Source organism: Arvicanthis niloticus, chromosome 20, assembly GCF_011762505.2.
Source record: "Arvicanthis niloticus isolate mArvNil1 chromosome 20, mArvNil1.pat.X, whole genome shotgun sequence".
Lineage (NCBI taxonomy): Eukaryota > Metazoa > Chordata > Mammalia > Rodentia > Muridae > Arvicanthis > Arvicanthis niloticus.
The window spans coordinates 38,925,284-38,939,260 of record NC_047677.1 but is presented as its reverse complement, the minus strand read 5'-3'; the positions used below and the strand labels follow the sequence as shown (position 1 = coordinate 38,939,260).

Here is a 13,977-nt window from a genome sequence, read left to right as displayed (position 1 = left end):
ATATCTGTAAGAATGTTTGAAAAAAATGTTGACAAATACATTATTTATAAGAACATTTAAACTGAGGAAAAATGCCCTGTCCCCAGAGCCATAGATCATCCAACAACAACAACAACAACAACAACAACAACAAAACCAAAACCTTTAGTTGCAAGCATGGGGAACCTCCCTTCCAGTTGTTGGTGAGCTAACAAGAAGAGTACAAAGCAATATAGGCTACTGTCATTGTTCTTTGTGACCCCAAACCTGAGGGTCGGACCCCATTGCTGAAGACACTATAAATTTTCAACACGGGCCTTGGAAGAGTAGTGACTCACAGAGATTGGCAGTATGCACAGGGTTTGCTCTGGTTTGCACCAGACGGGATTCTATACCTGAAAGGGAAAGTGGACATATGCTTCCATCCCCAACCCAGGAAGTGATCTGAAAGCCTCGTCTGTGAGGCCTAGCTCCTGCAGGATCAGAAGTTGCTATTTAAGCTACTAATGGAGAGAAAGCCATGGGAAGTTTTACCCAGCTGTAAAGCCAATGAACTACAATAATGTCCAGGAAAGAAAACAAAAACTACTTATACAGACACAGTCCTTGCGTCTAAATAAACAAAAAGTTTATTCTTATTTTGGAAATTCTGTGTTGTAAATATGGAATTTTAATGGCTGAGGGAATTAGGATGTATGATGTAAGAGTTAGATTTTTCTTATGCCAATAAACAAGGAAAGTGCACAGTCAGCCGTGGGCACCCGGCCTAGAGAGTATATGTCACGGCAGTGTGAAATAGTGTTGTGTTTAACAGCAAACCTCTTGAAACTCCGGGACCAAGAGCCAGAGGAGTCTTATCGAGGTCACTGGATTTCCTTTGTGATTTAGAAAAAAAAAAATTCTTCCTGTTATTGAGCTAAAAGACTTTTCAAGGAAGACAGCTCAGGAACAGAGTGTCGTTGCTAATGATGGGACAGAGAAAAGGTCCATCTGGAGATGAAAGGAGAGATTTGGAAGGATGAGAGGCAGAGTACAAGGTCTCCCTCCTCACCTCACCCCTGACATGTCAAGCTACTCTAGGTGGCTTGTGAAGCCACTTTATGCACGTGAAGGATGGTCATAGAGAAAGGAAGAGACATCTGTGGTGACCATATCCATGAACCTGTAATACTGATTGATTGCCCAGATTTTCAAATCAAGTTTTGTTTTAGTTTGGTTTTGTTGGACCAGGCTTAGTTCAGAATTAAGAAATGTTATGTAAACATTTCTTTAAAGGACAGAGTAATTGTAAAACCCTTTAAAGGGAAACAGAATCAAAGGTCTCAGGACCGAGAAAGCTGTTCCTGGAAGCACATGCCATAAAGTGTAACTGCATAAATACCAACACACACAAGGCTTTCCATCGAAACCCATTCTAGCTACACTTTGCCAAGCTCATAAATAAGTAGGAACTCTAAATGGATGTAATTACTAATATGTGAAATGACTTATGCCTGTGACGGCTAATGAAATCCACATATTTATAATAATAAACTATAGGTAGCTTCCTAAGGTTTTTAATTACTCCGAATGAAGACAGAAAAGAAAAATTAGAAGAAAGTCAAATTAAATTTTAAGAACATCCTCTTCAAAATTAGCAACAAGAAATACAGTGTGAGGAGACTCTGTTTTACCAACACTATTCAAGGAGATAGGAAAATTTCACAAAAAAAACCCACCCAAACAAACAAAACAAAACAAACAACAACGAAAGCCCTTACCCTGGCAATTTATTTTCTACAAATTAATTTTAACTTATTTTTTATTTAATTAAAGCCTAACCGGTTTTTTAAAATTAAAACTGCTGGTTCATGTTCATTATTTATTTATTTTAAATTTCATGATTATTTAGATTTTTTTATTATGGCTGTGCAAAAGATTTAAGTTAAAAACTTTAAATAAAAAGGTGTTATTAAGACCACAGAATATATTAGGATATATCATATCATTTGTTCTTCAGGTACTGGCTACACAGTCTCCTGTAAAAATTTCCAAGCTCTGGAAAAAAGTCTCAGCGGTTTAAAACATTTGTTGCTTTTGGCAAGGTCCTGACTTCAGCTCCAGCATCACATAGGACAGTTCAGCCTTGCCTATTACTTTGTAACTTCAGCACCAGAGCATCCGGTACTCTTTTCTGGACTCCTCAGGATCTGTGTTCATGTGCACAACCCTCCCCACCTATTGTTTATTTACACACACACACGCACACACACACACACACACACACACACACACTGAATGGGTGGCGGCGCCATGCTTAGTAGACAGTGCATGGTCCAGACACTGAACATGCTAGCTATTCTTCATCTCTTCCCTTGTCTAAGGCGTTTTATTTTTAAGGCTAGACCTTAAATATCCATGGCTGGTAATTTCCAACTGACTATGTGACTTACCCCAAGGCTATGTATGCCCTTTGCTTCTTCCTGTATCCGAATGTTCTATACCTGAATGTCACTTCACTTTAATTATACCCTTTAATTAGTTATTTAAACAACTCCTCCTTCTTTTCCTGAGCACCCCGTCTCAGCAATTAGCTGGTCAGGAGACTCAGTAATGTCTAATCATTAGTCAAGTTCCAGGTTTCTTCTAGAGGCTCTGACTCCTGCACCTTCATGTAACACCGGCACGCTACAAATCAGACATGTTCTGTGCATAAAATCAATCTTCCTCTAGTCTTCCTTTTATCTCATATTCTTTGAAATGTACATTTTACTTCCTGCATAATACTTATTAGACTCTTTTAAAAGTCCAAATTGTTTTTAGGGGAGTTTTTTATGACCAATTATCACTAGTTTTATTTCTTATGAAGGTTATGATATTAAATATTAATTTGACATGCTTTTCATCTTGGCAAATTTTTTTCTCAGCAATACCCTGGATTTAAATGTTAGAAACGCATCCTTTTATGCTCATCCTAAGAGCCATATAATCTAGAGCAAAGAAATCATTTCAAGGAAACTACGGTAAATTACTATTGAACTGGCTGACCTTCATGTATTTATCTCATGGGTTCAGAACTGTTTCTAGCAACTTTGTTGAGCTGACACACAAGCAGTTGACTAAAGCAGCCAGAAACAAGGGCTGTGGAGATGACTTTGTGTGTGAACTCTATGTGTTGCAAGCATGAGGAACCCATAAGCTGAGCATGGTGCTATGAGCTTGTATGTTTGCATCTTGGCACCCCTGTGCTAGGAGTACTGAGACTGACAGATCCTTGGGGCTTACTGGTCAGCCATCTTAATCTGAAATCCTAGTTCCCAGTGAGAGACTCTGCCTCAGAAAACAAGGGAGACAGCTCCTGAGCCAAGGCCTGAGGTTGACCTCTGCCCTGCACTTGTGTACTTATGTGCAATCACACAGATGCACACACATCTGTGAACACACACACACACACACACACACACACACACACACACACACAGAGAGAGAGAGAGAGAGAGAGAGAGAGAGAGAGAGAGAGAGAGAGAGACAAAAATAAAATAGAAACAAAAACAAAAAAAATAGTGAAAAAATTACTACCAGTGTCAGAAACACTACAAGGCTTTCAAATACTGATTTGGAAGCTGTGACCAAAGTCATTGAAAGAACATAGACAAATGAGGTTTAATTCCAGACTATTGTGGTTGTGATCTGTGGTAGAGGCTCAGGCCAGGCTCTAGGTTCAAACACCTAAGTTTAGAAGAAAAGAAAGAAACAAAGCAAGCAAATGAAAAGAATTGTGAACTAATGAAATCAATTTATTTATTCTTAAGACTGACGAGTACATCTAGAAAAAGTGGGAAATGGAATTTACCTCTCTAAAGTTATGGGCAGCTTAAGGGGGGGGGAGGGGGACATCATCCAGGTTTTGTTAAATCCCGAGTAATCCGTGGTCAATTCTATGTCTCAAATGTCCTAATTCCCTATGCACTTAAATGTATTTATCCATACAATCTGTTACTCTACTGTCTCTGCAAAAGTCATGCTCAAAGGAGAATGTTCAACCCAGAAAGCCTCAGAATGCCCCGTGATGCTGCCTCTGACTGACCCGGTGCGATGCTTGCTAGAGAAAAAAAAAATCTCAGTTCAGGTTCCCTGTGAGTTGCACAGATAGTAAGAGTGTGATCACAAGGGTCCTTTCCTCACATCAAAGGTGGAGGTACCAGGGCAGTTTCAGAGTGTGCGTACATCTGTTAAGAAAGGCCTTTGAGAAAGGATTTCATTCTAGGTGAGTAAGGCCACTATGGCTGTAACACATGTTTTAGAGATGTAGGAATACGTAGGAATACGGGACTCTTTAGCTTCCCCGCCCCTGTAGTAACACTTACTCCATCCGGCCTGCCATCTGAGGCTGTGACGATGAGGATGTAGCGGTCCGTGCTCTCCCGGTCTAGAGCCTTCCCTAGGCTGAGAATCCCTGTGCTAGAGGCAGAAAGAAACAAAAAGTGGTGTTAAGTAAACATTTATTTTTCTGAATTGGATACGACGATGATCCCTGCAGATCTGTTCTTCTCTATCCTCCCCCTCCCCCATCACCTTCATCTTCCTCCTTCCACCCCCATTTCCCACTTCCACCTCTCCCCTTCACTCTTGTTCGCCCCCTTACCTTAGCTTGTCCCCTTCTCCCATTGGTTGCCATTCCTCCCCACTAATAAAAATTGTACGTTTTCTCTTATATATGTCTAAAGCAGAAGAGGGCGGTCTATTGGGAAGAGCTATTTTTGATTTTTTTTTATCCACTCTCTATAATCATAAACTGAGTATTGAAGTGGGATTCTAGGACTCATGTTGAGATTCTTAGCAATAACAGGAAACTGTAAACCTGGATGGGATCACAGTGATGATTCTCCACATTCTAGTGGAAAAATCAAGCAAAAACGAAATCACCACGCCTAATTCATTCCTGGGAGAAAGATGCCTGCCGCGCGTGTCACCATTTCAAAATAAATGCTCTTTTGTTTCCAGGCAACACCATAATTCTCAGTGAAGGGGTTGTCCTTTATAAAGAGCACACACTGTTTTCCCATTCATTGCAAACCGCTCATGCTAGAGGTGGAAGGCTTTCTTTCCCTTTGACAAGTGCTACGATAAAGCTCACTTTCCTTTGCACATCCCACTAACAGAACTCATGCAAAAATCACGTAATTCAAAGATTATATTAAATCTGTAGAACTATGTAACAAATTATTAATATTTCTTGTTATTTTCATAAACATGTTCGTTTACAACTGTCTTGTAAGAAAGAATTATACTGTGTAGTTTACATTCTTTATAGTAGATTATAATTAGTGCTCACTTGCTCATTTAATAATTATAAATAAATGCTTGTGGACATACTAGAAATTATATGATATTCTTATTTTTCTGAAATTTAGGGTGATTTTCAAAATATGCATAATAAGTTACAAACAATACTTGAACATATTCTCATTTCTTAGAATTATTTACTCGTACCCCTTTATTACCCAGAATAAGTGTCTCCTCTGTATACTTCTCTCCAATGTAATATTTTTAACAAATTAGATTTCAAAATACACTCAACGTGTGTTTTGGGGTTTTACACTAGATGTTGCAAATGGTATTTTCACCCAGCGCCCTCTATAAAGAGCGTTTACCTTAACGCAATAAAACAGTGAGATTTTAATCAAGTAGATAAACCTAGTTAGCTTTTGACTGATAAATAGGGTCTGTTTTGACTTAAGCGCTTTGATTCTGAGGCTGGAATTTATATGATACCCATTAAGAGGGGCAGTGAGCACAGTCAAAGGCATAAATGGAAGCCAGGAACACGCTCACTCATCCGGTTGAATTTCTGTTGATGATACGGACTCTGGAAGCTCTCAGGGTATAAGGCAGCACTGCAGAACACTGACTGAAAACTGTTTCGTCAAAAAATACTGGAATCTACCTCCAGAGCACATTCGCAATACTCACTCAGGTTTACATCAACGCTGGACACTGCAGATGTTTCAGGGAATCTCATCCCGTCATAACACTCCAAGAGAAAAGGAAGGCAGTTTTGGCTTTTCAAATGCACTTAGAAACAACTTAAGAAATGGGAAGTCTGTCTGTCAACTTAGCCATGTTCAACAGAGAGAAAAATGAATCGTTTCTGGTCTCGTTCTGCTTTAGGTGGTTATACTTCCTGTTTCTCCTCTGTAACTCGCCTTGGGCGTGAAGTTAGAAAGTGACTAGACTTTCTGTCTTGGGCCAGTTTTTACATAAATAACTATTTTTCCTCTTATTTATATGATGGTAAAGAATGTTGGCATTCCTTCTAGGCTCCGCCCCACAGTTACCTGGCAACAGCCAGGTGTGCCTGACTCACTATAAAAGGGGCTACTTGCCCCCTCCTCTCTCTCTTCTCTTGCTCTTCTTACTCTTTTCCCTTTTCCCTCTTTGTCCCTTCTCCCTCCTCATCCCTTCCCCCCCTCTCTCATGGTGCTCATGGCTGGTCTCTACTCCCATTCTCTCTCTCTCTCTCTCTCTCTCTCTCTCTCTCTCTCTCTCTCTTTCTTTCTTTCTCTTTTATAAAACACAACAGAGATGAAGCAGTGCTATATGCCTTCTGACTAAATGGTGGAGGCAGATTATGGTGTGGGGAATGCTTGATGCTTGGCAAGGAGAATGAAAGGTAGATAGCGTCTTTGAGTATTCAGAGCAGAAGGATGTGTCCATGGAACACATGAACATCCCTCATGATAAAGCTGGGAAGGAGGAACATTCCCACTAACTGCTCGTGGAGGCTAAGAGGCCAGGAAACACTATCCATACCAGGAGTGCATAAATAAATAAATAAATAAATAAATAAATAAATATCTTTGTATGGTACATGAGCATTTGATTCTGATAACCCCATTGATAGTGCTAACTGAGTTTCCCAGAACTGAAAACACCATTCATAAGTTGAAGGCAGTCAGTGTGATGAAGGAGGCAATACCAAGATGGTACCTCTCCCACAGAACATCAAAGCTTTAAGCAGCCAGAGTCAGATTCAAGTTGGATGGGACTATGACAAATACTCAATTCTGTAAATACAAATATTTACAGAATCCAAATGAAGGTACAAAAGAGAAAAAGATAAGTTAACAATAATGGGAGAGCTTTTTTTTTTTCTTCTTCTAATCTTTCTGGCTCATATTGGTCTTGAACAATGATTCTCAATTTGTGGGTTCGACCTCTTTAGGGTTCAAATGATCCATTCGCAGGGGTTGCGTATTGATAATTCTGCATATCAGATCTTTACTTAATTCCTAGCAATAACAAAATCACAGTTATGAAGTAGCAAAGGAGATAATTTTATGGTTGGAGATCACCACAACGTGAGGAGCTGTATTAAAAGGTTTTAATTAATAGCATTAGATAGGTTGAGAACCGTTGGTCTTGAGAGCATAAAGGGAAGTTATGCTCCAGACTACTTATGTATATACCTTTATCTGTTCATGAAGAATTGTAGCTGTCTTATCTAAAGCTGCCGGCTGCCCTAAGGGATGGTATTCAGCACGTCACTTGCTTGAACTCAGAACTCATAAAAGGAAGAAAAGCACCAGGCATTCTTTAAAATGACCGAAAGTCAGAAAGCGCCTGACACTAGACACAAAGCACAACTAAGCCTCAGGATCCTAGGAGAAGAATCCAGCACACAGTTTACAGGATGGTTTGAGCATCAAAAAGAGGACTGGAATATCCAATGAACAAAACTGAGTCTCCAGAATGAGTTGTTATGTCTACAGGAAGGTTTCAGAAAAGGTATCAAAACCACTCAACAGGCACATGTATTGTAAATCAACGGTTGTATGAAAACTGAACTCTATACAATAGATTTGAAGGATACTACTTAAAGGTATTCAATTATTAAAAGGTATTATATTTATTATAATTATTCTAATTGTTCAATTATTAATTATTAATTATTAATAAATTAATGTATTAATTTTATAATTGTAGGAAATGAAACTAAAGGAGCCTCCTATGACAGCATCAGGGACAACATTTATGACTTGGATTCAGCAGTGGCATTTTTGGAGAAGACGCCAGATATACACAAAGCAGAAGTACAGTAATTATATTGGACTTTACCAAAAGCATAAAATTTTGCATCACAAAGTACCATCAATGAAGTGGGAAGGTGATAAAGAAGAAGAAAATGCTTTGACTTTTTATATCCAGCAAGCATGTGGTTTCAGAACTCTTAGGGACTCACATAACTAAGCAAGAGAGAACCCGGTTAAGAAACAAAGGTTCTGAGCCAATGGTTTCCCAAGGAAAGTATCCAGAGAATGGGATCATGGAGGTATTCAACTTCACAATTCATCCATGCAGGACATGCAAAAAAGGGCCACAAAGAACTATTACTCCACACCTACCCATAGTTATAATCAAAGAAGAAAATTCATTGTTGGCAGTATCAATGGGGAGGCTAGAATCCTCCTATATTGCTAGTGAGAATGCAAAATGATTCAGAAACTTGTAACTTGGTGCTGAGGATGTACAATGATTCAGACCCTGATGAGAGCACTTAGCAATTTCTCAAATAATTAAGAAACTGAGTTACAATATGTCCCAGCAATTATACGTCTGTGTATACAGTCAAAGCAAACAAGCCCAACTCATGTACTTGGATGCACATCTATATTCACCACAGTGTCGATAACCAAAAGGGATAAATTGAACTCAAATACCCACTAATGAAAGAGTAAACACATTGTTGTCTGTGTGTATAGTGTAACATTGTACCGACCAAAGGGGAGCAGATACATCTGCTAAATAGAGAGACAAAAGGAGTCATTCTATAAATGGATCCTGTTCACTCTCGTCACTTTCGGATTCCCGCCCCAGGAGTCGTGTGTGTGTGTGTGTGTGTGTGTGTGTGTGTGTGTGTGTGTGTGTGTGTGTGTTTCTGTGTGTGTTTGTGTGTCTGTGCATGTGTGTGTGTTTCTGTGTGTGTTTCTGTGTGTGTTTCTGTGTGTGTTTGTGTGTCTGTGCATGTTTGTGTGTCTGTGTGTGTCTCTGTGTGTATGTGTGTGTATGTGTGTCTGTGCATGTCTGTGTGTCTCTGTGTGTGTCTGTCTGTGTGTCTGTGTCTGTCTGTGTGTCTGTGTCTGTCTGTGTGTCTGTGTCTGTCTGTGCATGTCTGTGTGTCTCTGTGTGTGTCTGTCTGTGTGTCTGTGTCTGTCTGTGCATGTCTGTGTGTCTCTGTGTGTGTGTCTGTCTGTGCATGTTTGTGTGTCTCTGCGTGTGTCTGTCTGTGTGTGTGTATGTGTGTCTGCGCATGTCTGTGTGTCTCTGCATGTGTCTGTCTGTGTGTGTGTATGTGTGTCTGCGCATGTCTGTGTGTCTCTGTGTGTCTGTCTGTGTGTCTGTGTCTGTCTGTCCATGTCTGTGTGTCTCTGTGTGTGTCTGTGTGTCTGTGTATCTGTGTGTCTGTGTCTGTCTGTATGTGTCTATGTCTGTGTGTGTCTATGTCTGTGTGTGTCTGTATGTGTGTCTGTGATGGTGTGTGTTTGTGTCTGTGTGTTTGTATGTCTGTGTGTGTGTGTGTGTGTATGTGTGTGTGCTCACATGCAGGCATGTGCCTATTTGGTGTACTTCAAAAAATAGAAATAGAAGTGTTTGATAATTTTGGATCAATTACTGGCGTATATCACTTAGAAATGTGTTTTCAAAGTATGTCTGTACTGAATTGTGTCCCAGCTGTTCATTCCCTTTTATCTATGAATAATAACTCATTGTGTAGATTAACAACATTGCTTACTCATTTGTGGAGGGACATGTGAGCTGTTTTTATGCTGTCTGTATATATGTTTGCAATGATGATTATTTTCATATTTAACACAATGGTACAACTTTAGTTCTGCTGAGTAGACATGGAGATAATTGATTAGTTACGTGGCTATGTTATTTTTAACATGTGGAGAAAATTCCTAGCTTTCTAAAGCATGTATTCTACATAGTAACCTGTGAGGACACCGGCATCTCTATGTTCTGGCTCTTGCTTGCTCTTCATATACTTTTTAACTGGATGGAAAATCCTCTTACATCTTTATAGCTTTAATTTTTATTTGCTATATTTTCATGTGCTCATTGACTACCATCTATCATTTCTGCACGTGTACACACACACACACACACACAGAGGGGAGGATGAGAGATTAAAGGTGGGGAGAAGAGTGTCTCTTCAAATCTTTGTTTATTTTTATAGAAATAAACAAATAAATAAGGTTCTTTCTCTTTTTCCTTTTGAGTTTGTATGCATTTTTGATATATGATTATTATCATTTACATTAATTAAAGTATTTTATATAATTTTGTAGGTGGCCTTTCATTTCAATGGATGGTGCCTCTTGAGACATATTTTTTAAATTTGTGGATGAGTTCCAAAGGGAGCCTTTGGGAATTTTGTGCTATATATGTAGACATCACATTGCCTAATTTATAGGGTAAAATTTTTCTTCTAAGAGTTCTGAAGTCTTACTTCTTGTGCTTTGATCTGCAACCCATTTTCAATTAAGTTTTAAGAATGGTATGAAGATTGGACTTCATTCTTTCTCACTGTGTCCAAAACTCACTAGCTGAGAGGATAGCTCTCTTGGTAGGATGAATTCTAGCCCTCTTTGCTAAGAGATAGGGTGTTTCTGGATTTGTAGTTCTCTCCCAATCTTGGTGTAGATTGTTACCTTATAGCACTACCACAGTTTCAGTAAACAGCCTTTTACATGGTTACATTTTTTTAATGGCAATTACAAACTGTGTCCAATTTATGATTTCAATGTATCTGCTGAGGAAATGTCAAATAGCTAAGACTTTCTATTGTTAAGTAGAGATTATGTATCCATCTTTTAAATCCAGAGAAGTGGGAGAAACTGTTAACTGTCTACCTACGGCTTTCTGAAGTAGTTTGACTCTTTCTCATAAAATTCTATTCTGTGTTAAATTGTTTTGTTGTAGGACTGATAGACCCACACATGACCCACTTGATTAATAACCACATGTTCTAGAGACAGAGGCAGTGGCTATCCTATTGTAACTAAGTTAACACTGCTTTCATTCAGTGAGAGAGGACACTGGCAATAGACCCAGAACATCATTCTGCTCTTTAGAAAGTCTATCAACCTCACTGTCATCAAGGGGCAGAGTAGAAGCAAGTGATGGCTGTACATTAACCACTTTCTCAAATGTCATCTCCAGTGACGTGAGCATCTCTGATATGTTGAAAACAGAAAGGTCAAAATGGTGTTTTTGATTTTATTGCATCTTAGATGTGATGTAACAAACTTGGTTGCCAAGCCTCCCTTCGAATGAATGAGTTATGTTGTACTCTTTAAAGAAACGCCCCTAGTCACCATGAACAGCTGACAACTTTACAGGCATCTAATTAGTCCCAGGATTTGCCTGTGAGTGAAATTTTTCCACCTCAGTGGATTTTACTTCCTGCAATTGTTTAAGATAAACAAATAGTCTCCGGGGAAAGGTTTTTAGTTTAGAATTACCACCAGAGCTCATTAACATTCATAGAAAAAAATATAAAATAAAACTACAAACAGCTGAAAGTCTGTCCTCTTGCTAACAGCATGTTGTTTGACATTAATGGTGAGGAGGGGTGATTAAGTATAAATCATTCCCTTGCAACTTACGTTTCTGAAAGATTAAAAACTCGCTGAGGGTCTCCATTCTCGATGGCATATGTGATTGGGTCTCCCTCTCGATCAGTTGCCTTCGGAGAAGAAAACATAATTCAATTAGAAACTAGTTATAGAATGTTCAAACTATTAGTGTTAAGGAATCAAGTATGGCCTGATATCAAGAGATTGAAGGAAGTATTCTGTATTGAACCTGCCATTTTCTGACATGTACCTGTACTTTCTGAGAGTAAAAGACATTTTGTGTATGTGGGGGAGGCCTTGGGGGTGTAATAATGATAAAAGTTAATTTATTTAAGTCAATAAACTTAACTATTCTATTTTTAGGCATCTTATGTCTTAAATGTAAAGAAATACATTAAATGTTACCTATCTAACTTGTGAAAGGTGTCAAGAGACTTCTCTGATCTTATTCTATGGAGGGGGGGGTGTCTTCAGGCTGAGACGAACTGTATCTGTCTGTCAGACACAGCCTGTACCTAAGCTACTGTCTGTTACTGATTAGATAACAGGGTGGGCCTTGGCAAGTTACCAGATAGTCTAGACTGTGCCTTAGAGTTGAAGGGACACAAGAAAGTGGTGCTCACTGGACTTTGGTAATATAATAAGTATACCCGGTAATCATGGTTCAGTATGTAATCCATGTGGACAGGTAAGCTATTCCTTCAGGCGGGTCAACCTATGTGACATGTTATATGTCCAGAATATGCAACATCCTTCTAAACTGCCACAGGATAGCCATGGCTAGAAACTCCTGCAGGACAACATGCTCCCAGACTCCAGGGACATCTGTATAGCTATGCTTCAGTTTGTGATAAATAACCATAGCCTGCATTACAAGATTCTATCTAATCTGCCTCATGCATGGCCAGTTCCCCTCTGTGATTCATGTTCTTCTGCATCTGCCTCATTTATGAAACTAACTAACAGTCTGCTGCTGGGCCAGCAAGATGGCTCAGTGTATCAAGGTAACTGCCAGCATAGACTACACTCTGTAGGAGGCATACAGTACAAGAAGATAACTGACTCTTGCAATAGTCAATTCTATGCGTATTATACAATGTGTCCTCTGACCATTCTATAGATACTATAGAATGTGAATGAAGATACTATCTACTATATACACAAATGAATAAATGTAACGGTAATAAAATGAACCCATTACTTTCATTGCCCCACATCTCAGAGAGGACCAATGCCTTTATTCTCTGACTCATCTCTTTACCCATCTTTCATCCCTACATCTTGTATCCTCTGCCGCCTTCTCAGGTTGACACACTTCACGCACTTCCACCTCAGTCACTTAGCCTCATTCCCAGTGGAAACCACTGGCAAGTTCCACTGGCTGTGTTTGAAATGCTTGCTGTGTCGGGACGACTGTGCCACGTTCTTTCCTTGAACTTATTTCCGGTATAGCAGCAAATAGCATTTTAGCAACAAGCCCAGGTTCTCCTCTTACACCCTCACAATGATTAGCTCTCAACTAACTTAACAAAGTGGTTAGCTCTTCAAGGCCCAGACGTTATGCCTTCAGGTAAATGCTATGGCATATACAAAAAAGATGAAACATATACAGAAAAGTGTATGGAAAACTTAGCAAACATTCTATTTTAATATTTTATGACATCAACTAAAGCAAATCCCATAAAAGTCACTTTACTCAATGACAGAATTTGGAGAGTGCCTTCTATTACTGAAGAGTTAACACAAAAACTTTTGCCACTTGCTCTGTTGTCCCTGTTCCCAAACCCTTTTTGTTTGCTCATTGGTTTGTAGCTGGGCTTTTTTTCCTACGTTGTTTGCTGTTCTTTTTCTCTTTCTTTTTCTAGAAGAAGTTATCACTTTAAGTTTCCAAAATTGCAAGAATACAGACTCTGAAACAGGGATTTTGTGTAAACCATTAAGACTTGATGATAATGAATCTTTGTTTGCACTATTGGGAATAAAACTCAGGGAACTCTACCTGTTAAACACGCTACCACTGAGCTATGCTGCCATCTCAGGGTATTGAATCATATATATGTATATATATGATTTGATATATATTTATATATTCTAATATATATTCATATATAATATTTATATTTTTATATAAATTAATATAATTTACATAAAGTATATTTATATAATAATATATTATATACTGATATATTATATATCAATACATATTTAGGGTCACATGTGACAAAGCATGAGTGTGGAGGTCAAAAGGGCAAGTTTTATGAATGAATTTTTTCCTTCCAACAAGTGAGTCCTGGGTACCTAACTTCACTCATCAGACTTGTTGGTAGCACCTTTACCCACTAAATTATCTCACAGTCCATCCCATGAATCCTTTAAT

General features: G+C 38.8%; 1 protein-coding gene across 1 annotated transcript in view; it reads right to left on the bottom strand.

Moving 5' to 3' along the window:
• Pcdh15 (protocadherin related 15) overlaps nucleotides 1–13,977 on the bottom strand; it is a 777,836-nt gene that overhangs the window by 224,968 nt on the left and 538,891 nt on the right. The window contains exons 16-17 of the mRNA XM_076917096.1: nucleotides 11,631–11,710; nucleotides 4,326–4,419 (exon numbers count right to left, since the gene is read on the bottom strand). Of these exons, the coding sequence (XP_076773211.1) occupies nucleotides 4,326–4,419; nucleotides 11,631–11,710 (174 nt within the window). The remainder of the gene's footprint in view (nucleotides 1–4,325; nucleotides 4,420–11,630; nucleotides 11,711–13,977) is intronic.